The sequence below is a fragment of the Perognathus longimembris genome, chromosome 28 (assembly GCF_023159225.1).
Source record: "Perognathus longimembris pacificus isolate PPM17 chromosome 28, ASM2315922v1, whole genome shotgun sequence".
In the NCBI taxonomy this organism is placed as follows: domain Eukaryota; kingdom Metazoa; phylum Chordata; class Mammalia; order Rodentia; family Heteromyidae; genus Perognathus; species Perognathus longimembris.
The window spans coordinates 72381767-72406703 of record NC_063188.1 but is presented as its reverse complement, the minus strand read 5'-3'; the positions used below and the strand labels follow the sequence as shown (position 1 = coordinate 72406703).

At 39.8% G+C, this 24937-nt stretch overlaps 1 protein-coding gene across 1 annotated transcript in view; it reads left to right on the top strand.

The window, feature by feature from the left end:
* Wnk3 (WNK lysine deficient protein kinase 3) overlaps positions 1-24937 on the top strand; it is a 135275-nt gene that overhangs the window by 55785 nt on the left and 54553 nt on the right. The window contains exons 8-10 of the mRNA XM_048336374.1: positions 2731-3025; positions 10634-10827; positions 10919-11059. Of these exons, the coding sequence (XP_048192331.1) occupies positions 2731-3025; positions 10634-10827; positions 10919-11059 (630 nt within the window). The remainder of the gene's footprint in view (positions 1-2730; positions 3026-10633; positions 10828-10918; positions 11060-24937) is intronic.

Here is a 24937-nt window from a genome sequence, read left to right as displayed (position 1 = left end):
CACAGTAAATACTGTGTATACTGTTGTACAGTATTTTTTGCCAGCTTGTTAAAAGGGTTTGAGGTTTTTTGTTTTGGGTTTTTTTTTTTGCCAGTCCTGGGGCTTGAACTCAGGGCCTGAGCACTGTCCCTGGCTTCTTTTTGTCAAGGCTAGCACTCTATCTCTTGAGCCACAGTGCCACTTCCAGCTTTCTCTGTTTATGTGATGCTGAGGAATCAAACCCAGGTCTTCATGTACGCGAGACAAGCACTCTACCACTAGCCCATATTCCCAGCCCCCCAAAAGGGGTTTGTAAGAGGTAAATTCTTTGAAACTTGCACATATGAATATGTCTTTTTCTATCTTCATATGTAACTGATCATTTTGTCTATCCAATGCATTGTAGGTTGGCTTTTTTCAATTTAGAGTCGTCCTTTGCTCTTCTAGCTCTCAAGCTTTCATCAGGGACCCATTTTTTTCCCCTCATCTTTAAAAGTTTGTAATATCTTCATTTTCTTCTCAGTGATTTAAAATTTCACAATAATGTATCTTAGATTGACACACTTTGAGTTGATATTTCTTCTTCTTCTTCTTATTGTTATTATTATTATTTTTTGGCCGTCCTGGGGCTTGGACTCAGGGCCTGAGCACTGTCCCTGGCTTCTTTTTGCTCAAGGCTAGCACTCTGCCACTTGAGCCACAATGCCACTTCTGGCCATTTTCTGTATATGTGGTGCTGGGGAATTGAACCCAGGGCTTCATGTATACGAGGAAAACACTCTTGCCACTAGGCCGTATCCCCAGCCCCGAGTTGATATTTCTTGATCTAGACCCAATCAACCTGTCAACCCAAGTTCTTTAGTTTCTTTGAACTTTGTTGAAGTAGTTTGCTGATAATTTCTTGTCTCTCTTACTGTTAACTTGGATGGTGGTACCCTTAGTTTGTTCCTCCAATGTTCATATCTTTTCTACTTTTCTATTGCTTGGTCTTTTTGTTTGTTTGGTCATGGAGCTTGAACTTGGGGCCTGGGCGCTGTCCCTGAGCTCTTTAGCTCCAGCTAAGTGCTCTACTACTTGAGCTACAGCGCCACTTTCAGTTTTTCTGGTGGTTAATTGAACATAAGAGTCTCACAGACTTTCCTGTTTGGGCTGGCTTTGAACCCAGATCTAGGATTATACTTCCTTAGTCTTTTCATTCTATACCCTGGCAGATAATACCAGCTTTAGTTTCTATCCCTTCTTTAAGTTTTCATTTTTGCTATTATATATTTCAACTTCAAAAAATCTTTTTTAATTTTTTGGGGATACTGTTTTCTTGTGGAGTTTTTTTGGTTGTAGGGCTTGAACTCAGGGCCTGCTCTCTGTCCTGAGCTCTTTGTGCCTAAGGCTAGCACTCTACCACTTTGAGCCACAGTGCCAGTTCCTTTTTAAAATTTTTTTGTTTCCCTTTTAAGTACACATCTTTGTTCTTATAGATGCAACCTCATACCTCTGTCAAGAAGTGTGTGTGTGTGTGTGTGTGTGTGTGTGTGTGTGTGTGTGTTCCTGTACTGTAGTTTGAGCTCAGGGTTTCACATTTGCTAGACAGGTAACCCACTGTGCATACTATGTGACCAGTGCTTTTCTGTTTTGGTTATTTATTTATTTTTGTCCTGTTCCTGGGGCTTAAACTCAGAGCCTGGGTGCTGTCCCTGAGATTTTATGCTCAAGGCTAGTGCTCTACTGCTTGAACCACAACTCCACTTCCAGCTTATGGGTGGTTAATTGGAAATAATTGTCTTATGGACTTTATTGCCCAGGCTGGCTTCAAACCACAATCCTCAGGTCTCAGCCTCCTGAGTAGCTTGGATTACAAATGTGAACTACCAGTTTTTTCCCCAAACTGGCCTCAATTACACTCCTCCTATTTATGCTTTCTATTTTAGCTAGAATGACAGTATGCACCACCACATCCAACACTTTTTCAGATAAATGTGAAACTTTTTTGCCTGGTCTGATCTAGAAATACGATTCTCCTTTCCTCTTTTCATCCTTTCTTCCCTCCTTCCCTCTGTTCTTCTTCCTTTATTTTCTTTCAGAAAGTCTCACAATATATTTCAGGTTGGCTCTGAATTTGCTATGTTGGTTCACCTCTAACTTGTGATCCTCCTCCCAAGTATTGGGATTAAAGGCATGCGCCATCATATCCTGCTTAAGCCTGATGTATTTCAGTAATGTGTGGTAATATTATTAGGTTGTTTGTTTGCTTGAGACAGCCTCTCATTATGCAGCCCAGGCTGGACTGTAATTCCCAGTCCTGTGTCTCACCTTCCCAAGTGAACCACCATGCCCAGTTTAATACTCTTGCTTTACTTATATCCTCATTACAGGCTATCACATGTACTTTTGTCTTGGAATAAGAAAGATTTTAGAAACAAACTAGCTATTATTTAATAGCATTTGAGAGTTGACGTATAAAATAATGTTGAGTATTAAAAGAAAGATCCAGGACTGGGGATATGGCCTAATGTCAAGAGTGCTTGCCTCATATACATGAAGCCCTGGATTCCATTCCTCAGCATCACATATATAGAAAATGGCCAGAAGTGGCGCTGTGGCTCAAGTGGTAGAGTACTAGCCTTGAGCAAAAAAGAAGCCAGGGACAGTGCTCAGGCCCTGAGTTCAAGGCTCAGGACTAGAAAAAGAAAAAGAAAAGAAAGATTCAGTGTTTAATGTTAAATAAATAATTTATTTATTGTGTTTTGTTTGTAGGTCAAGTCTGGATTCTTCCATGAAAGTGATTCCAAAGCTGTGGCTAAATCTATTAGAGACCGGGTGACCCTGATTAAAAAGACAAGAGAGAAGAAGCCTGTTGGCTGTTCCGAAGAACGCCGGGAGTCCCAGTGCAAGCCTACAGGGAATGTACTCCCTCAGCACCAGACTGCAACTTTGCCCCCTGCTCCTGTTCACCACACTGGGGCTGAAAGTGAAGAAACAGAAGTTGATCAACATGTTCGACAGCAACTTCTGCAGAGAAATCCACAGCAGCCCTGCTTCTCTGTTAGAGGTAAAACAGTTACACCTCATGAAAACAAATGAAGGGGGGCTGGGGATATAGCCTAGTGGCAAGAGTGATTGCCTCGGATACACGAGGCCCTAGGTTCGATTCCCCAGCACCACATATACAGAAAACGGCCAGAAGCGGCGAAGTGGCTCAAGTGGCAGAGTGCTAGCCTTGAGCGGGAAGAAGCCAGGGACAGTGCTCAGGCCCTGAGTCCAAGGCCCAGGACTGGCCAAAAAAAAAAAAAAAAAAAAGAAAACAAATGAAGGTCCAGTTACATTCCCTTATTTTTAAATGGCATGTTTGTGCTTTTCAAAGCCTTTGGTTATCTATTATTTTATCTAGCTTTTTACAAAGCCTGTGAAGTGAACCATGGAGTTCTCTCTATCTCTCTATCTCTCACCCTCCCTCTCCCTCTCCCTCTCCCCTCCCTGCCTCCCTCCTTGCCCCCTTCCTTCTTCCCACTCTCCCTCCTTCTTTTCCTCTCCATCCCTCTCTTCCTTTCTCTCCTCTCTGTTTTCTTTTGCCAGTCCTGGTGCTTGGACTCAGAGCCTTAGCACTGTCCTTGGCTTCTTTTTGCTCAAGGCTAGCACTCTACCACTTGAGCCACAGTGCCACTTCTGGCCTTTTCTCTTTATGTGGTGCTGAGGAACCAAACCAAGGGATGCTTTGTATATGCTAGGTAAGCACTCTACCACTGAGCCACATTCCCAGCCCCTCTCCTCTCCTCTCTTTTTCATATTCTCTCTCTTTCTCTCTCTCTCTCTCTCTCTCTCTCTCTCTCTCTCTCTCTCTCTCTCTCTCTCTCTCTCTCTCTCTCTCTCTCCCTCTCCTTGAACTGAAGGCCTGGGTACTGTCCCTGAGCTTTTTTGGCTCAAAGCTACTTGCCACAATTACACTTCCAGATTTTTTTGGTGTTTGGTTGTTGGTAAGAGTGTCACAGATTTTGTTGGCCAGGCTTACTTTGAACTGTAATTGTCGGCTTTCAACCTTCAACCTCCTGCATACCTGAGTAGCTAGGATTACAGGCATGAGCTACTGGCAACTATTTCTATTCCCTTTTTAAAATTAAGTGAAACTTCTGTCAGTGACTATCTAATGTGTTATAGGAGGATTATACTGCACCAACTAATTTTGTTCTCAGAAAAAAATAAATGACATTGCTAAAATAAATGGTTCTTGCTAAATTTTGGTGGCTTATGGCTGTATACTCAGGAGGCAGAGATCTGAGGGTTGCAGTTGGAAGCCCGCTCAGACAGAAAAGTTTTTGTGACTCATCTCCAATTAAGCACCATAAAGCCAGAAGTGGACTTTCTAGACTTGAGCAACAAAGGTCAGTGACAGTGCTCAGGCCCTGAATTCAAGCACCAGAACCAGCACATACAAAAAAAGTATAATATAAATTTTTTTTTTGCCAGACTTGGGGCTTGAACTTAGGGCCTGGGCACTGTCCCTGAACTTCTTTTGCTCAAGGCTAGCACTCTACAACTTGAGTCACAGCGCCACTTCCAGCTTTTCCTGTTTATGAGCTACTAAGGAAGTGAACCCAGGGCTTGGTGTATGCTAGGCAAGCACTCTACCACTAAGCCACATTTCCAGCCCTAACATAAATCTTTTAACAAAGAAAATTTAGAACAAATGATAATTTATTTCTCAAGAAGGAATTTTCTAGATGCTGAAAGAATTTGCATTTTAGACAGACCTATAAACATAAAATCTCTAGTTTTTTCTGTTGTAATTAAGTCTCTGTGAAGACACAGTATTTACATAGCAAATAATTGTGCAAAGATAGTATTTTTCTACCAGGTTTCTAGAAGAAAAAGAATGTGACACACATTAAAAAAAATCTTTTGTGGGCTGGGGATATAGCCTAGTGGCAAGAGTGCCTGCCTCAGATACACGAGGCCCTAGGTTCGATTCCCCAGCACCACATATACAGAAAACGGCCAGAAGTGGCGCTGTGGCTCAAGTGGCAGAGTGCTAGCCTTGAGTGGGAAGAAGCCAGGGACAGTGCTCAGGCCCTGAGTCCAAGGCCCAGGACTGGCCAAACAAAAACAAAAAAACAAAAAAAAACTTTTGTGTGTGAGGGAGGTATTAGAGCTTGAACTCAGGGCTCAGGCACTATCCCTTAGCTTTGTCCACTCAAGGCTGGTGCTCTACCACTTGAACCACAATTCTACTTTTAGTGTTTTGGTGCTTAGAGATGAGTCTCATGTACTTGCCTGAGCTGGATTTTAATTGTGATCCTTAAATATCAGCCTCCTGAGTAGCTAGGATTAGCTAGGAGTACAGGCGTGAACCAATGGTACCCCACATGAGATCTGTTTGTGTGTGTTTGTTTGTGTGTATTTTGTCATTGGTCTAATCCAGGGCCTTGCCACTCAATATCACCAATACTGGGATTGATTTTTTTTCTTCTTTTTTTTTCAGTAACTAGAGTTTGAACTCAGGGCCTCTAGCACACTGGCTTGACTTCTCAGCTTACACTGTGTCCTATATCTCTTGAGCCGTGCCTCCAGATTATGAAGTTGATTTTATATGATTGTATTTTGGTGGTTTTTTTTCAAATTTTTATTATCAAACTGATGTACAGAGAGGTTACAGTTTCATACATTAGGCATTGGATACATTTCTTGTACTGTTTGTTACCTTGTCCTTCATACACCCTCCCCCCTCCCCTTACCCTTTACCCACCTGAGGTGTTCAGTTCACTTACACCAAACAGTTTTGCAAGTATTGCTTTTGTAGTTGTTTGTCTTTTTACCCTGTGTCTCTCAATTTTGGTATTCCCTTTCAATTTCCTAGTTCCAATACCAGTATACACGGTTTCCAATGTACTCATAAGATTACAGAGATAGTGTAGGTACAATCACAGGAAGGTGATACAAGAACATCATCAATAATAGAAGCTACAGATACACATGGGACGTTGAAAGTAGTTACAACTGTGATATAACAATTGTCTCCATAACATGGAGTTCATTTCACTTAGCATCATTTTAGGTGTTCATAAGGGTATAGCTATTGGGCCTTGTGATGCTCTGCTATGACTTGCCTAAACCTGCACCAATTATTCCCAATAAGGGAGACCATAGAGTCCATGTTTCTTTGGGTCTGGCTCACTTCACTTGGTATAATTTTTTCCAAGTCCTTCCATTTCCTTACAAATGGGACAATGTCATTCTTTCTGATAGAGGCATAAAATTCCATTGTGTATATGTACCACATTTTCCTGATCCATTCGTCTACTGAGGGGCATCTGGGTTGGTTCCAGATTCTCGCTATGACAAATTGTGCTGCGAAGGCAGTACTCAGAGGAAAATTTATATCTCTGAGTGCATACATCAACAAATTGGAGAAACAGCAACTCAATAATTTAAGGAACCACCTTAATTTCCTTGAGAGAGAACAACAAGCCAAAACCCAAGTCAATAGACGGAAGCAAATAATTAAAATCAAATCAGAAATAAATCAATTAGAGACGAAAAAAACCATCGAAAGAATCAACAAAACAAAGAGTTGGTTCTTTGAAAAAATCAACAAAGATAGACAGACCCCTGGCAAACCTGACCAAAAAACAAAGGCAGCACGCTCAAATAAACAAGATAACAGATGAAACAGGTAACATCACCACAGAAATAACCGAAATTCAGAAAATAGTAAGGGACTATTTTGCAAACCTTTATGCCAACAAATTCGAGAACTTGGAAGAAATGGACGATTTCCTAGAAAAAATTCATATCCCCAAACTGAACCATGAAGATTTAAACCTCCTAAACAGACCCATATCCAGTATTGAAATAGAAATGGCAATAAAGGATCTCCCATCCAAGAAAAGCCCAGGTCCAGACGGATTCACTGCAGAATTCTACAAGACCTTCAAAACAGAACTCACGCCAATATTTCTCAAACTCTTCAATGAAATTGAAAGAGAACGTTCACTTCCAGACTCATTCTATGAAGCCAGTATAACCCTCATCCCAAAACCAGGCAGGGACTCATCACGGAAAGAGGACTATAGACCGATCTCCCTGATGAACATAGATGCAAAAATTCTCAACAAAATTCTGGCCAATCGACTTCAACAGGTCATCAAAAAAAATCATACACCACGATCAAACTGGATTCATCGCAGGGATGCAAAGTTGGTCTAATATACGCAAGTCAATTAATGTAATCCACCACATCAACCAGAGCAAGCTAAAAAACCACATGGTTTTATCTCTGGATGCGGAAAAAGCATTTGATAAAATCCAGCACCCATTTATGCTAAAAGCCCTGGAAAAACTGGGATTCCAGGGAACATTCCTGAATATAATCAAGGCACTTTATGACAAACCAACAGCAAGCATAACTCTAAATGGTGAAAAACTAAAGCCATTCCCTTTAAAATCAGGAACAAGGCAGGGATGTCCACTCTCTCCCCTGTTCTTCAACATAGTACTAGAATTCCTAACCAGAGCAATCAGGCAAGAAGAAAATATAAAGGGGATCCAAGTAGGTAAAGATGAAGTTAAACTCTCTCTCTTCGCAGATGACATGATCCTATACCTAAAGAATCCCATAGACTCTACCCCCAAACTACTAGAGCTGATCCAAAACTTTGGCAAAGTTGCAGGATATAAAATAAACCCTCAAAAATCAACGGCCTTTCTGTATGCTAACGGCCCGAAGACCGAGGCTGATGTCAGGAAAGCAACCCCCTTTGCAATAGCCTCCAAAAACATAAAATACCTAGGAATAACCTTAACCAAAGAAGTGAAAGACCTCTTTGAGGAGAACTTTAAAACCTTGAAAAACGAAATTAAGTCAGAACTAAGGAAATGGAAAAACCTCCCATGCTCCTGGATTGGGAGGATTAATATAATCAAAATGGCAATATTGCCAAAGGCTATCTACAAATTCAATGCAGTACCCATTAATATCCCAACACCATTCTTTGATGAAATAGAGGAAGCAATCCAGAAATTCATATGGAATAATAAAAGACCTAGAATAGCAAAAACAATCCTAAGCAGAAAGAACAGTGCTGGAGGAATTACAATACCCAACTTCAAGCTGTATTATAAAGCTATAGTAATAAAAACAGCTTGGTATTGCCACCGGAACAGGCCTGAAGACCAATGGAACAGAATTGGAGACCTGGGAATGAACCCACAGAACTACGCCTACTTAATCTTTGATAAAGGGGCTAAAACAATAGTTTGGAAGAAAGATAGCCTCTTTAACAAATTGTGCTGGAAAAAATGGCTCAACACATGCAACAAACTAAAACTAGATCCTTATATATCACCCTGCACCAAAATCAATTCCAAATGGATTAAAGACCTCGAAATCAAAACAGACACCCTGAAAACACTAAAGGAAGAAGTAGGAGAAACACTTGGGCTCCTTGGCCCAGGACAGAACTTCCTGAACAAAGACCCAGAAAGGCTACAAATCAAAGAATGGTTGGACAAATGGCACTGCATCAAACTGCAGAGCTTCTGCATGGCAAAGGACATAGCTCGCAAGATAAACAGAAAGCCCACAGACTGGGAGAACATCTTTACCAGCCATTCAACGGACAAAGGCCTCATATCTAAAATATATGCAGAACTAAAAAAATTACCTTCCTCCAAAACAAAACCGCAAAGAACTAATAGCCCACTCATCAAGTGGGCTAAAGACATACAAAGAGACTTCTCTGATGAGGAAATGAGAATGGCCAAGAGACATATGAAAAAGTGCTCTACATCACTGGCCATAAAGGAAATGCAAATCAAAACAACATTGAGATTCCATCTCACCCCAGTAAGAATGTCATATATCAAGAAAAGTAACAATAACAGTTGTTGGAGGTGATGTGGCCAAAAGGGAACCCTACTTCATTGTTGGTGGGAATGTAAACTGGTTCAGCCACTCTGGCAAGCAGTATGGAGAGTCCTCAGCAGGCTAAATGTAGAACTCCCCTATGACCCAGCAACCCCACTTTTGGGTATTTATCCAAAAAACCACAAACAAAATCACAGTAAAGCCACCAGCACAACAATGTTCATTGCAGCGCAATTTGTCATAGCGAGAATCTGGAACCAACCCAGATGCCCTTCCGTAGAAGAATGGATCAGGAAAATGTGGTACATATACACAATGGAATTTTATGCCTCTATCAGAAAGAATGACATTGCCCCATTTGTTAGGAACTGGAAGGACTTGGAAAAAATTATACTATGTGAAGTGAGCCAAACCCAAAGAAACATGGACTCTATGGTCTCCCTTATTGGGAATAATTAGCACAGGATTAGGAAAGCCACAGCAGAGGATCACAAGAGCCCAATAGCATTACACTTACGATCACATAAGATGATGCTAAGTGAAATGAACTCCATTTTATGGAAATGATTGTTATATCACAGTTGTAAGTACTTTCAACATCCCATGTGTATCTGTAGTTTATACTGTTGATGATGTTCTTGTATCACCTTCGTGGATTGTATCTACACTATCTCTGTAATCTTATCTGAGTATATTGGAAACCCTGTATACTGGTATTAGAATTAGGAAACTGAGAGGGAATACCAAAATTGAGAGACAAAGGGTAAATTAAGAGAAACAACAACAAAAGCAATACTTGCAAAACTGTGTGGTGTAAGCGAACTGAACACCTGGGGGGGAAAAGGGGGAGGGGGGAGGGGGGTATGAGGGACAAGGTAATAAACAGTACAAGAAATGTATCCAATGCCTAACGTATGAAACTGTAACCTCTCTGTACATCAGTTTTATAATAAAAACGAAAAAAAAATTGTGCTGCGATGAACATTGTTGTGCTGGTGGTTTTGGTGGTTTTTTAAAAGAAAAATTTAAGGCTGAGGAATGTAGATGTGGTATTGTATGCCTAGAATCCCAGCTTTGGTGAGGCTGAAACAAGAACACTGAGAACTTGAGGCTAGCCTGGGCAAGACTTGTCTCACAGTCTCCCCGACCTGTTTTTTTAAGACTAGAAATACACTTAGTGGTAGAGTGCATATTTGTCATATATGAAGCACTAGCTGTATTTAAAAAAAACAGTAAAAAAAAAAGAGGAGAAAATTTTAGTTATGCCACTCTAATGACATTTCATTGATTCATAGAGTTTACATTGTGGTTTTGTTGCTTATTTGTTTGCTTGCTTGCTTACTTGGAGATAGGGTTTTGATACATAACCCAGCTTGTTATCATCTTTCTGCCTCAGCTTCAAAAGCTCTAGGATTGCAGTATTTTAAAAAATAATTTGAGACCGTAAAAAGTAATTTATTTAGTTATTACATTATTCAGTAATAATTTAATATGTTTAGTTTCTTAAACTAAATTAAGATTTGTGTATGTGTGTGGGTGCTGGGACTTGAATTCAGGACCTGAGCATTGTCCCTTATCATTTTTTCCTCAAGGCTAGTGCTCTACCACTTGAGTCACCACTCTACTTCTGGCTTTTTTTTTTTTGATGGTTAATTGGCGATAAGAGTTTTCTGTTATTTGAGCTGTATAGTAGAAAAGACATTAGAGCAATACTTACCGATAACTGCTATTTATTTTTAGCATTTGGACACTTTACTTCAAGTTTTCCTTTCTACCTGTTGCTTGTTCTCTTCGTTGTAGGTGACAATTTGTCTGACACAGGAGCTGGATCAGTTATACCTTCAGAAACTTCAAGCCAGCCCAGTATAGCCTATCCATCAAACCAATCAATTGGCACCAAACTGGTTTCTAACATCCCACAGGCTGATGTAAATGTTCCAGGACGAATTTATCAATCTAAGCAACTAGTAGGACATTGCCAGCAAATTTCAGGGGTGAGGTGAACTATTAGATTTTTAATATGCAATTGTATATTTCCTATAAATGGGAAAGTTTATTCTTAATGTTTTCCTCCTTATTTCACAGTTGCAGACGCAGCCAAACCTGACTCAGCCCCAGATTTTACCTGTGGTTCAAGGTCAGTCTTCTGTTTTGCCGGTACATGTTGGACCTACAGTTGTTTCACAGCCCCAAGTTTCTCCATTATCTACCCAAAAGGTCTCACAGGTAAATGTAATACATCTTTTTATAAGCTGCACATTCATTTAAACAAATTTAATACTGCCTAGATTTTTATTTTTATCTTTTTTTGTGCTGGTACTGGGCCTTGAACTCAGGGCTTTGCACTCTTGCTTAGCTTTGCTCAAGGCTGGCCTGCTACCACTCGAGCCACACATCCACATCTAGCTTTTTTTTTTTTACTGGTTAATTATAGATAAGTCTCTCAGATTTGTCTCCTTAGGCTGTCTGTGAACCATGATCCTCAGATTTCAGAGTCTCCTGAGTATCTAGGATTACAGGCCTGGTCCACTAGTGCCCTGCCTAAATTTTTCTGACTAGCAAAGGTTTTCTTTCATATTTATCATAGTTTAGATATAGGTCACCAGGAGCTAAAAGTTAGTTTATGCTTTCTTGCATTCCAGACATTGCTCTTGAGGATTCACATAACGTAGTATAAGTAGAATCTAGAAACAGTACTTGTATAATTGGAGAAGAAACAGGGAACTGGGTGTATAGACAAAAGATCTATTTAGAACTCTGATTTCTTTTCTTTGTTAAGTAGTGTTTTTTTTTTTGTATTGTACTTTTCCAGCTTGACAATAGAGGTCTATGTGTTGTAGTTAATTAGATGTTGTTTCTTGTAGACTTTCATAATTTTTAGCACATTCCTTTACATTTTTAGCTTGATTTTGGTTCATGTTTACTTCTGTTGGAGAAATAAGGAAAAGCATTTTACTTTCAAACTCATGAAGTCAGTATTACTCATTTCTGACAATGAGTAAACAAGTCTTTGAGTTCATATATTCACATTGTATCCTGGTTGCCTAGGTTATGGACTCTGAACACATGATTGGGCTTTTCTTTGCTGTTACTCATTTTCTGCCTCCCTGTCCCCACCCTGTTACCATTCCCTGCATGTGTCTTTCGTGTGTGGGAGTAAGATGGTCTAAGCTTTTGGGCAGTTATTTAGCTACCAACTTGTTTCTTTTTATGAGATTGATATATAGTTCTAGTTCAGCAACAAACTTTCAATGATTATTAACTTCTGGGGATATAAAGTAAATTATGACATGATCGTTGCCCTCAAAGAGGTCAGAATCTTATAGGAGAAAGCATACACATACATACTTGGCAAATGCCAGGTGTGCTTAAAGTCTGCTGGCAGTAGAATAGTCTGATGTAGTTGAATGTAATTAGTATTTGGGTACTGTTTATGAGTGATATGGTAAATATCTATAATTGAGATGATGGTGTGGTTGATTTGTCTCTTTCTACAACTATATTGCAAACTGTATTGAGTGGATTCCTGGTTTTAATTTAGGCTTAGCCACATATGTATAGGAACATGTATTTGAGTTTTGTCTCAAATTTAAAGGAGTCTAAAAGACTGTTAAGAAATATTTTTGCCTATTGAAAAACAATTCCTGTCTCAGGTATGGTGACATACATCTGTAATCTTTGCACTTGGAAGGCTGAGACAAAAGGATTGTATGTTGAGGCCAACTTGAGCTACGTAGTAAGTACCAGGTCAGTCCAGGCTGCATAGTGAGACCCTATCTTAAAAAAGTGACAATAATAATAAATAATTATAAAATGATGCCCATAAAATTAGGAAGAAGTAACAGTTACCTGTTATCTCTCCTACTAGAGACCACTTACTGTTAGTGTTTGAGAATCTAGCCTTCAGAATTCTGTTTTCTCTATAAAATGCATAATTGGATTTTTTTTTTTTTTTTTTTTTGGCCAGTCCTGGGCCTTGGACTCAGGGCCTGAGCACTGTCCCTGGCTTCTTTTTGCTCAAGGCTAGCACTGTCACTTGAGCCACAGCGCCCCTTCTGGCCGTTTTCTATATGTGTGGTGCTGGGGAATCGAACCCAGGGCTTCGTGTATACAAGGCAAGCACTCTTGCCACTAGGCCATATACCCAGCCCCCATAATTTGATTTTTAGACACAAATTTCTATTGGTATTTTTTAGTAGTCTGTCCTTATCAATCACCTACTATGTAAAATACACTTAAGCAATCACTTATACCATTGGGCCTTTTCTGAGCATAGTGGCCCTATGAATCATTACAAACAATCTACATTTATTTTAATCAGTCCTCTCCTATCTTTCTAAGAGAAAATTTATGTTCATTTTACAGTATTGAAACCCTTTGAGTTTTCTCTTAGGACTTTTACTGGCTTGTGTGTGAAGATACCAGTTCTTTTGAATCTCTCCAGAGTTTCAATGGGTTAAATGTTGTAAGTGCAATAAACAAGAAAGCATGAGCAATATATTGCTGGGGCTACTCTCAGCTGCTTCGTGTATTCAACTCACATTTACTCATGGAATTTTATAAACCTAATGCTATATCACATTTTGGGAAATTTGATGAACATTTTTAAAATAGAGCACTATTTTATCGTCTTTTTGGATCAGTCCCACTAAAATGGGCATGGTATGTGCATTTGTAATTTGAATTTTCCTTGCACCAACACCAGGAACTACAGCTGGCCCCTGGAGCAGATGGACAGACTTCAACCCAACACATGACTTTAAACTTGTCATTTACTGGAATTCCACAACCAATCCCTTCCGCTGTTTTTCCTCAGACATTGCCTACTTCACAGATGACTTCCCAACATCCAACAGTTGGTCTTCAACTTGAGCCTGGCCCCAGAAATGGGAATCAGGGATTAACTAAAGTACCAGATGCCAATCAGCCTTCTAGTTCCTTCCCAGTTAATCACTCTCAAGCTTTGGTGAATCATTCTTCTACCCAATATATTAGCAGTGCACAGAATGCTGCTGGCATTGTTCAGGTCCCTTCTGATTCAGTTGTGGGGCATTCATGGGTCTGTCAGCCTTCACTAAAGATAGACTCAATATCACAGCCACACTCAGTGATACATCAGAAATCAACAACTCCAAGTTTTTCAGTGCCACAAAACCAAATCGTGCATTCGAAGGAGCCTTACTTTCAAGCCTCTGGTCTGCAGCATCCATTATTTTTACAACCTAAGAGTATGTTAGCACCACAGAAAAATGTTCAGCAAGATTGTGTTCTGCAAGAGTCTGGAGCTCTTATAAGTCAGCATCAACCAAAGGATGGTACTGCAATTGTGACTCAGTCCAGGGAACGGCCATCTTACTCTGCTCACCACATTTACTCAGGCCCACCCACAGAACTACCACCTTTCCCACTGAAGGCTCCTGAGCAGCTGTCCTTGGTGACATATCCCCAGGAACAAATTTTTTACTCCTCACAACCAACTTCCCCAATGCCAGCTGCAGCACAGCCTATTTCTTCACTGCTAGCCCCAGAGCATCCACATGACACTGTACAATCCCAGTCAGCCTACTCCGTTCAAACTTCTTATCCAGACCCACCTTCAGTACAATCCACTTATCTCTTGCAACCTCCTATTGGATCACCTTTTCCAGACCAACAGGCATATGCAGTCCAGTCAGTTTACCCTAGGAACCCGATGGATCAGCCTGCTTCTCAGGCACCACCTGTTGAATGTTTCTCTCACTCAGAACAGACTGCTTACACCATCCAGGCAACTGAACAGACAACCTTCATAACCCAGCAAGTGTACACAGTAAATCCTCCAGAGAGTAAAAACACACACATTAAAGACTCTGCAAGTGAGAAGTTAGACTCTGTACCATCTTGTGTAGCACAGACGTCTGAACAAAAAGCCTATTCAGTACAACTTGAAGACAGTACTTCTTTAACGTTGTCACAAAAGATGTATTTGACACCAACTTCAGGTACACAGACACATTCTACTAAGCCTTTACTTAGTGTTCAGCATTTAGTGGCTCCATCCCAAGTAAATGTCAGTTTGGGATTCCAGCAGCTAAAATCTCAGGCCCAGTCAATTAGCATTACATCTCAGGAGGAAGCAGAAGGACAAATTCAACACTTGGAACACATGACCTTCATTCAGCAGACCTCTTCACAAGCCCAGATCCAGCCCCATCATTTCCCCCCACGGCTTTCCCAATTAAATTTAATGCCAAGCTAGGTTCCTCACTCAGCTTTCATTCAGCATCAGCTGATGACTCATTCATCTCATAGACAAGCACAGAAGATTCATCATTGCCTACTCAAGAAGGTTCCATAAATAAACAGCAGTGTTTGTGTAGCCAACATTCTTCTGCTTCACAGAAGCAACAGATATCTGTTTCACAGGCACCTAACCAAGTTCAGCCATTACCAGGTTTTCCACAGACCATTCCAAACACACTCCAGATTATACCTCCCTTGCAACAACCGTTGCTGCCAGTAGCAGTGGAAGAGCAATATGAAATACAAACTTTAGAGCAGCCTCAAGTGCTTCAGGCTATAGATAGTAGTCAGCCTTTCCCCCCACCAAAACAACTAGTGCAGCACCAGCCAGCATGCCTCCAGCAGCAGTGGTCTGGCCAGCCACGGTGGCATCCATTTTCTAGTTTAGCATTTGTTCCTGGCTCCTCAGAACCACAATTACAACAGCAGACCCTCTATCAAAACTCTGAGATAGTTCTTCAAAATCAGCTGTCATCTTATGTTCACCTTCTGACTCTTAGCATTCTAGTTCAGTCATCCACTGCCTGTCAGAACATTTCTGTGTTACAGACACAGCAGCATTTGCAATGCCAAGAAATTCCAAAGGTAAATCCTTCTGGGAAAACAGTGCGCATAACTGTGCCTTTTTTTCTGTCATGTTCTAGGATCAGGGAGATAGTGAGCTCTTGTTAACAGAGCAGTGGACTGGGATTCACAGACACTATTCCTGGCCTATTTCCTTTATTCACTGGGAGACCCCGAATCAAGTCTCTTCTAAGTTTCCACAATTCTAAAGTAAAAAAATTAGACCAAATTGCAACAACGAAAAATGAGTACCTGTTTGGTATCTACAAGTGAATGTAAGAATTCCTTCTGCCACCGAGTTTTGTTGTCCATATGAAATACAGATAATAGCCATTATAAAAATTAAATTACATGCTACAAAGTTCTCTGAGGAAGATATCGAGCAGAAATCAGAAAGTGGGCTACAGTTTCATGTGGCTATCAGGGTAGGTATCACTGAGAAGATGCCATTTGACAAGCACTGGGAGTAGGTAAGAGTCAACAGTGTATATTCTAGGTAGAGGGAATTAAGGGAAGAATGTGTCTGGCATATTTGAGGGATTTTTTGTTGTTGGTTTTTTTGTTTTGTTTTTGTTTTGTCAGTTTGGGGGCTTGAACTCAGGCCTGGGCTCTGTCCTTGAGCCTCTCTGTGCTCAAGGATAGCACTTTACCACTTGAGCCACAGTACCACTTCTGGCTTTTTCTGTGTATGTGGTACTGAGGAATCGAACCTAGGGCTTCATGCCAGCTAGGCAAGCACTCTCCCACTAAGCCACATTCCCAGCCCATATTTGAAGTTTTAACAAGGAGTTTAGTGTAGCTCTCTACCATCTTTTGGTTCTAAAATGCTAGGTGGCTATGCTTCTCTTATTCTAGATTTATAATAAAACACTTACCTTGTTGGGATAGAAATTAACACTACGAAGTGACTCATAAGTGCTAAAGGTTAGAGTTTGTGTGTGGGGGGGTGCGTGTGCGTGCGCATGCATGCACGTGTAATATTGGGCTGCACATTCTTGGTAAATGTTTTTCTGCTGAACTGTGCCCCCAGATCCCAAAACAATACTCTAAAGGCATTGAATATGATTCCTCATATCAGTCCTATGAGCAGCATCCCTGTGTCATGAGTAGGGAAGATGGGGTTCACAGAGGTGAAGTATTTTTTCCAGTATCAAAAAGGAGAGACAAACTGGCCACCCATGCCTCACACCTGTAATTCTAGCTACTCAGGAGGAGGCTCGTGGTTTGAAGCCAGCCTGGAAAGGAAAGTCTATGACACATATCCAATTAACCAGCAAAAATCCAGAAGTGGGGATGTGGCCCAAGTGGTAGAGCACTAGCCTTGAGCAGGGACGCCCAGGCCCTGAGTTCAAACCCTAGGACTGGCACACACACAAAATAGGAGAGAAAAACTGCCTTTAGAGGCTGTGAATTCAGTCATTATACTACACTTGCTAGAATTGGAACAAAAGGGCCTGATGACTTCAGTGAGATTTACTTAACTCATGAAATTAATTAAATTAGTTGAAGGAAAGAACAGAGAATCTGGTTCTTTATTTTTCTCTCTTTGGCATTTAGACATATGCAAGACTGATAGAATGAAATTTGAATTTGGCTAATAAAATTCTTTGAGGTCCATATGTGAAAGATATACTTTATTTTAAGAGTTATTTCTCTATGTGTGCTGGTCCTGGGACTTGAACTCAGGGCTTGGGCAGCGTCCCCGAGCTTTGTGATCAAGACCAACAAACAACTCTACCACTTGAGCCATAGCTTTGGATTTTTTTTTTTGCCGGTCCTGGGGCATGGACTCAGGGCCTGAGCACTGTCGCTGGCTTCTTTTTTCACAAGGCTAGCACTCTACCTCTTGAGCCACAGTGCTACTTCCAGCCTTTTCTGTTTAAGTGGTACTGAGAAATTCAACCCAGGGCTTCGTGCATGATAGGCAAGCACTCTACTGCTAAGCCATATTCCCAGCCCCTAGCTCTAGATTTTTGTTGGTTAATTGGAGATAAGTGTCTCGAGTACTTTCCTGCTGATAATGGCTTCAAACTGTGATCTTCAGATCTTAACCTCCTGAGTAGCTAGGATTACAGGCATGAGCCACTGGCACTCAGCAAGAGTTATCATTCTGCATATATGAGTACTGGGGCTTGAATTCAGGGCCTGGGCAACTGTCCTTTAGCTTTTTTTTTGCTGAAGGCTGGTGCTCTACCACTTTGCACACTTACTTCTGGCTTTTTGATGGTTAATTGGAGATAATTGTCTCTGGAACTTATCTGCTCCAGCTGGCTTCAAACTGTTATCCTCAGATCTTAGCTTCTTGAATAGCTAAGATTATAATCATAAACCTCCAATGTCAGGTTTATAAGAGTTATTTTCTAGTGATGATATTAATATTACTATTCCAAAAAGCACATACTTCAGATATTACTTGTTTTATAATATTTGCCGTTCATCAAGGGCATAAATTGTAATGGATTCCAGTATGTGCATTATGTGCATGTAGACTCCTAGTGACTGAGCAAAGATAAACAAATATCTTTGAAGCTTAAATTTCTTTAAACAGGACATTCTATTTCAGGGTTTATTTCTGTAGAATAACAGGTTTTACAAAGCACAAAGGTTTTACCCATCAGAATATCTCGTGCTGTGGGCAAGTCTTATGCACACTTTCCTTACCTAATTAAAACAATTTTTTCAAGCCAGGCACTGGTGGCTCACACCTGTATTCCTAGCTTCTGATGAGCCTGAGATCTGAGAATCAGTAGCCAAGGCCAGCCTGCACAGGAAAGTCTATGAGACTCTTTTTTTAAAAAAATTTTATTGTCAAACTGATGTACAGAGAGGTTACAGTTTCATACGTTAGGCATTGGATACATTTCTTATACTGTTTGTTACCTCCTCCCTCATTCCCCCCTCCCTCCTCTCCCTTTCCCTTCCTCACCCCCATGAGTTGTTCAGTTCATTAACACCAAACAGTTTTGCAAGTATTGCTTTTGTAGTCGTTTGTCTATGAGAGTCTTATCTCCAGTTATCTAGCAAAAAGCCGGAAGTGGAGCTGTGGCTCAAGTGGTAGAGTGCTAGCCTGAGCCAAAAACCTCAGGGACAGTGCCCAGACCAGCGTGCGTGCGCACACACAGACACACACACACACACCTAGCATTTTATTTGAAAGATTTCATATGTACCTAATAGTTAAAAAATAATGTAGCATGAGAACTCTTGTTTCTCAGCTTTTGCTGTTATTGGTCTTTTGCTTATCAATATGGATATGAGCACTTCAGGCTGTAGTTTACTCACCTGATGTAGAATATTGACAGATTGTTGTTTATATCTATTAATCTAACTTTCTTTTTTAATGTATTTCAAAGCTAATATTCTGACACCATCCATAATACTTTTGTCATACATATCCTTGACTAGAACTCAGTACTTGCTTTGCACTTTTGTTCAAATTCATACACAGTAAAATGCACAAACCATAATTGTGAGTTTTGACTAATGCTTATACTTGTGTAAAAACCATTGTCAAAATGTATCAGGTGCTGACCAAAAAGTCTGTTGGAACTAGTCATCTGTGGTATTATATGCATGAAAACAAGCATAGGCAGTTTGTGACAAATAGGGTTGCTGGGTTCCAATAAAGCTTTATTAACAAAAACAGGTGTGTACCAAATTTGTCCTATAGGATATAACTTGCCCAGCCTGATTGAGAATATTGCTATTACTATCAAGTTTCCTATTGGGCTGGTGACCCAACTAAAGTGGATAGAATATCTGCCTAGCAGTGTTAAGGCCTTGAGTCAAATTGCAGTACCACAAAAATTCCTTGTTGCTCGTCAATCCCTATAGTCTGTCTTCTTCACACTATTCCAACATGAAAACTTGAGAGAGAGAGAGAAAGTGGAGTATAGTTTAGCTTATACTGAATATTCATATAAATGGAATCATAACAATATATACTCTTGTGTAAGCTTCTGTCATCAAACGTGTTTTTGAGATTGATTGAACCATGCTGTGTAATGTGTATCAGTACCTTCCTCTGTAACTAAAATTACAGGCATGAGCCACCAGTACCCAACTCGTTTTTTATTACCTGTTGAGATATAGTAGATTACACTGATTTCAAGTATTAAAACAGCCTTGCATCCTTAGAATAAACTCATTTAGTCATTTCATATTATTCTTTTTAATACATTGTTGGATTTAATTTGCTAATTTTTTGTGGAAGATTTTTGTGTTTTAAGTTGGTGAGAGATATTGTTGTGTCCTTCACTCTATATCTGTGGTAATTTTTTCTACAGATTCTATCAGGTGCTAAAAGTAGGGAGCTGAGAACCCCAAATAGTAGCTCTCCTGTTAGCTTAGTCATTCTTTCCATCTATTTTAAAGCTCTCTTGTTATTTACATAAACAAGATGGTATATTGATCTCTTCTCTTTTTTACCATTATGTTCCTTTTCATCTGTAGTAATTTTCTTTCCTGTGAAGTCTACTTTATCTAATTGCACAAATGCACTCTTGCTTCCTTTTGATTAATGTCAGCATGATACATCCTTTCGTGCCCTTCCAACCTGTCTTGTGTTTAAGGTGAGTTTCTTATAGAAAGTATATAATTGTTTTTTATTGTTATTATAAAGATGATGTACAGAGGGGTTACATTTACATAAGTTAGGTAATGAATGTATTTCTTTTGGGACAGTGTCACCACTTCCCTTGCTCTTTCCATGTTTTTCCCTCCCACCCCCACTCACAAGTTATATAATTCATTTTCAACATATTGTCTAGTGAATACCACTGCTGTATTTGTTCGCTTTTTTTTCTTTTTTGTCAGTCTTGGGGCTTGAACTTAGGGCCTGAACACTGTCCCTGGCTTCCTTTTTTTTTGACTCAAGGCTGGCACTCTACCACTGGAGCCACAGTGCCACTTCTGGCTATTTGTGTTTATTGTGGTGCTGAGGAATCGAACCCAGGGCTTCAGGCATGCTAGGCAAGTACTCTGCCACTAAACCACATTCCTAGACCGCTTTGTTCACCCTTTGTCCCTCCATTTCTATGCCCTTACTTACCCTCACAAAGACAGATGAACAAACAACATAAAAAGAAAAGAACAAAACCTCTTGTTTCCACTTGCTGAAGTTCATGTCAATAATTATTTATGATATTTATATGATCATGGGCACATAGGCAATTGAGTCTTTGTGATCCTCCACTAAGGACATATAAATGTTTTTAATTCATATTTTTATCCATTCTACTGGCACTTCTCTTTTTTTTCTTTTTTTTGGTTTTGGCCAATCCTGGGCCTTGAACTCAGGGCCTGAGCACTGTCCCTGGCTTCTTTTTGCTCAAAGCTAGCACTTTACCACTTGAGCCATAGCACCACTTCTGGCTTTTTCTATATATGTGGTGCTAAGGAATCAAACCCAGGGCTTCATGTATATGAGGCAAGCACTCTTGCAACTAGGCCATATACTCAGTCTCTACCAGCACGTCTTAATTTTTTATTAAGACCATTTGCATTTGAAGTATTTATGTTAGGACTAATGCTTCACATTCCTGTGTTTAATTTCTGTTGTTTTTTTTTCTATGAATTTCCCTTCTCTAGTTCTCTTTTCATGTCTGCCTGTGGGATAATTAAAATTTTTTGTTTTAGCTATATTGTTTGAAATATAATTATGTCATTTTATAGTAGTTTAATGGTACAAATATATGTGCATATGTGTTATATATACACATATGTATATATGTATACCTGTGTGTATTCCATACTAATGATACTTTTTTTAGGTGAAACATGTGAAACCTTGTTTACATTTAAACCCCTTTTTAGCTCCCATTTTTTGGTATAATTGTCTCAAATATTTCCTGCACTTACATGTGCATCTTAATATATTTTTATTCTTTCTTTATGATGGTCCTGGGGCTTGAACTGAAGGCCTTGGTGCTGCCACTGAGCTTTTTTTTTTTTTTTGCCAGTCCTGGGGCTTGGACACAGGGCCTGAGCACTGTCCCTGGCTTCTCTTTGCTCAAGGCTAGCACTCTGCCACTTAAGCCACAGTGCCACCTCTGGCCGTTTTCTATATATGTGGTGCTGGGGAATCGAACCCAGGGCTTCATGTATACGATGCAAGCACTCTTGCCACTAGGCCATATTCCTAGCCCCACCACTGAGCTTTTATACTCAAAGCTTGCACTCTACCACTTGAGCCACAGCTCCACTTCCAGATGTTGTTATAAATTATATCTTACTCATTAATTTGACTTAAGATAATCAGGAGAAGAATTATGTATTCACCTTTTTTTCTCAATTGAACACATCAATTTATAAGTACATCTTCATCAGTGTCAACCCTTCCATCATATCCGCCCCCCACTCCAATCCCATCTATTCGTTTAAGTTATCCAGATCCATTTTCACATACATACATTGAAAGTAGGGTACTGAGCTTCCTGAATAGAATTATAAATGTGTGTAATTGTCCTGTAATATATTTGCTGAATATTCATCTCTCCATTTGTCTTCCCCTCTCCCTTTGAATCTTATATCCCTGTGATGTTTCAGTTTCCTGGTATTCATTCTGTTTGAGTGTTAAATTGTGTGATGGAATTACACCATTGGAATTCTACCCTTTGTATACAATACTTTAGTCAATTTTTGCATATATTGATATAGCCTGGTATGTTTTTTTCTCTTTTTTGCTGGTACGTGGGCTTAAACTCAAGGTTAGGACAATCTCCCTTATCTTCGTTCAAGTCTGGTACTGTACCACTTGAGCTCCACTCTGGCTTTCTTTTGCAATTGGAGATAAGAATCTCCCAGACTTCCCTGCCCAGGCAGATTTTGAACCTTTATTCTCAGATTTCAGCCTCCTGAGTAGCTAAAATTATGAATGTGAACCAGTGACACAGGGCTTTAATCCATGAATTGTTATTTCCTTTCTAAAATTCAAAACATTCTCCTTTTTTTTCCCCCTTTGGAAAGCTTTCTTTTTTTCATTCTTTAAGAGATCTGATAAAGACAGGTTCACTTTTGTTTTTTCATTTGAGTTTTTCTCCTTCATTTCTGAAGATTTTTCTTCATGGATATAGATTTTGTAATTTACAGTTGTTGTTTTCAGCACTTGAAAAATGTTGTGCCACTTCTTTTGGGGCTCTATCTTTTCAGATGACCTCCTAAGCCAGACACTGGTGGCTCATGCCTATAATCCTAACTATTCAGGAGGCTGAGATCTGAGGAAGCAGGGTCAAAGCCAGTACAGGCAGGAAAGTCCTTGAGATTCTTTTCTCCACTTAACCACCAGAAAACCAGAAGTGGAGCTGTGGCCCTAAGTTGTACTGTGTGCTAGCCTTGCGCAAAAAAGCTCAGGGACAGCACTCAGGTCCTAAGTTCAAGTCCCGTGACCCCCACAACAAATGACCTCCTATCAGTTTATTCCCTTATAGAGTTCACTCAGCCTCATGGATTTGTGTTTTATATCTTTAGCCAAATTTGAGATGTTTTCACCTATTACTTTTTTTATGTTTTTTTCATTTCTATGTCCTTTGTTATCTCTTTCCAGCGCTCTAGTTAGGTGCTTTTCTTTCAGTGCTAGAGATCACTCCCAAGACCTTATGTGTAGTAGGCAATCATTGTACCACTGAGCTACATGCTAAGCCCATATGCATGTTGTTGCTTTTGAAAAATGTTACCTCCATTTCAATGCACTATTCATTTTCTTGGTCTTTCTTATGTTTTTTTATTATCTTTAAGTAGTTATACAATGGAGTTGTCATTTAACAAAGCAGTTTATAGCTATATTTTATCTTTATCAGTGTCACCCTTTACAATATTTTCACCCATCCCTCCTTCTTACTCCTTCCCTCCTGTAAGGTCTACCTTCAGAGGGCTCCATGCAGATGTCCCTGTCTGTTTAAATCGCCATTCAGTTACCTAGGTAACTAGTGGAGCTGTGGCTCAAATGGTAGAGTGCTAGTCTTGAGCAGAAATTTAGGGACAGTGCCCAGGCTCTGAGCTCAAGCCCCAGGACTGGCAAAAAAACCCAACAACCCCACCTACCCTATGATCCAGCAATCCCATTCCTGGGCTTTTATTTTTTTTCTCTATTGCTTAAAGTAAGTTTCTATTTTTCTTTCATTTCTCATTTTCTTTTTGTTTTTTGAGACAGTGTTTTCCTATTACCTAGGTTGGCCTTGAACTCACTATATAGCCAAGGATGGCCTCAGACTCCTGGTTTTCCCTGCCTCATCCTCTTGAATGCTAGTATTACTGATGTGTCCCACCATGTTCAGCCTCAAATTAATTTTGTTTATATTAATATATATTAATTGTACAAAAGGGTTTTCATTGTGATATTTCCATCCATGCATATAATGTACTCTGATCAAATTCACCTCCCATTATGTTCTTATCCTTTATTCCTGTAATCCAACTTTAATGTATATTTATATACATGATATGAAGTACATTGATCATGATCACCATCACCCGTCCTCATTTCACCTTCCTCCCTCGCCTGATTTCCATTCTTTTTCCCCCAGTCCTGGGGTTTGAACTTAGGGCTTGGGCACTGTCCCTGAGCCTCTTTTGCTCAAGGCCAGCACTCTACCACTTGAGCCACAGAGTCACTTCTGGCTTTTTCTGTTTATGTGGTGCTGAGGAATCTAACCCAGGACTTCATGCATGCAAGCATTCTACCACTAGGCCATATTCCAAGCTGCATGGTTTCAAGTATTTTCTTTCTCTTTGTACATATGAGAGAGAACATGCAATATTTGTCTTTCTTGGCCTAGCTTATTTTGGTTAACGTAATGATTTTCAGTTCCATTCATCTTCTTGAAAATGACGTAATTTTCATTTTTCCTTAAGGCTGAATAATACTCTATTGTGTGTACCTGCTACATTTTCTTTGTCCATTCATCAGTTAATGGACACCTAACCTGATTCCATAGTCAAACTAAGTACATTTTTATTAATCTGTCCACAAGTAGACAGATTCTGTTTTCTTTTACAGTTCATTATTTATCCCATCTTGCTAGTTTTTTAGATTTTTGTACTTTTCAGATCTACAATTTCCATGTGTTTTTAAAAGTTGTAATTATTTCCTGAAGTTTTTATGTTTTCAGAGAAACGTAATTGCTCAGCGAGGCTCTTTTTATGATGGCAGCTTTAAAATCATCAGATCTTGATTCATCTTAGTATTAGTGTGATTTGATTGTCTTTCCTCATTTGGCTTGTGATTTTTCTTGTTGCATTATCACGAGTGATTTCTATTGG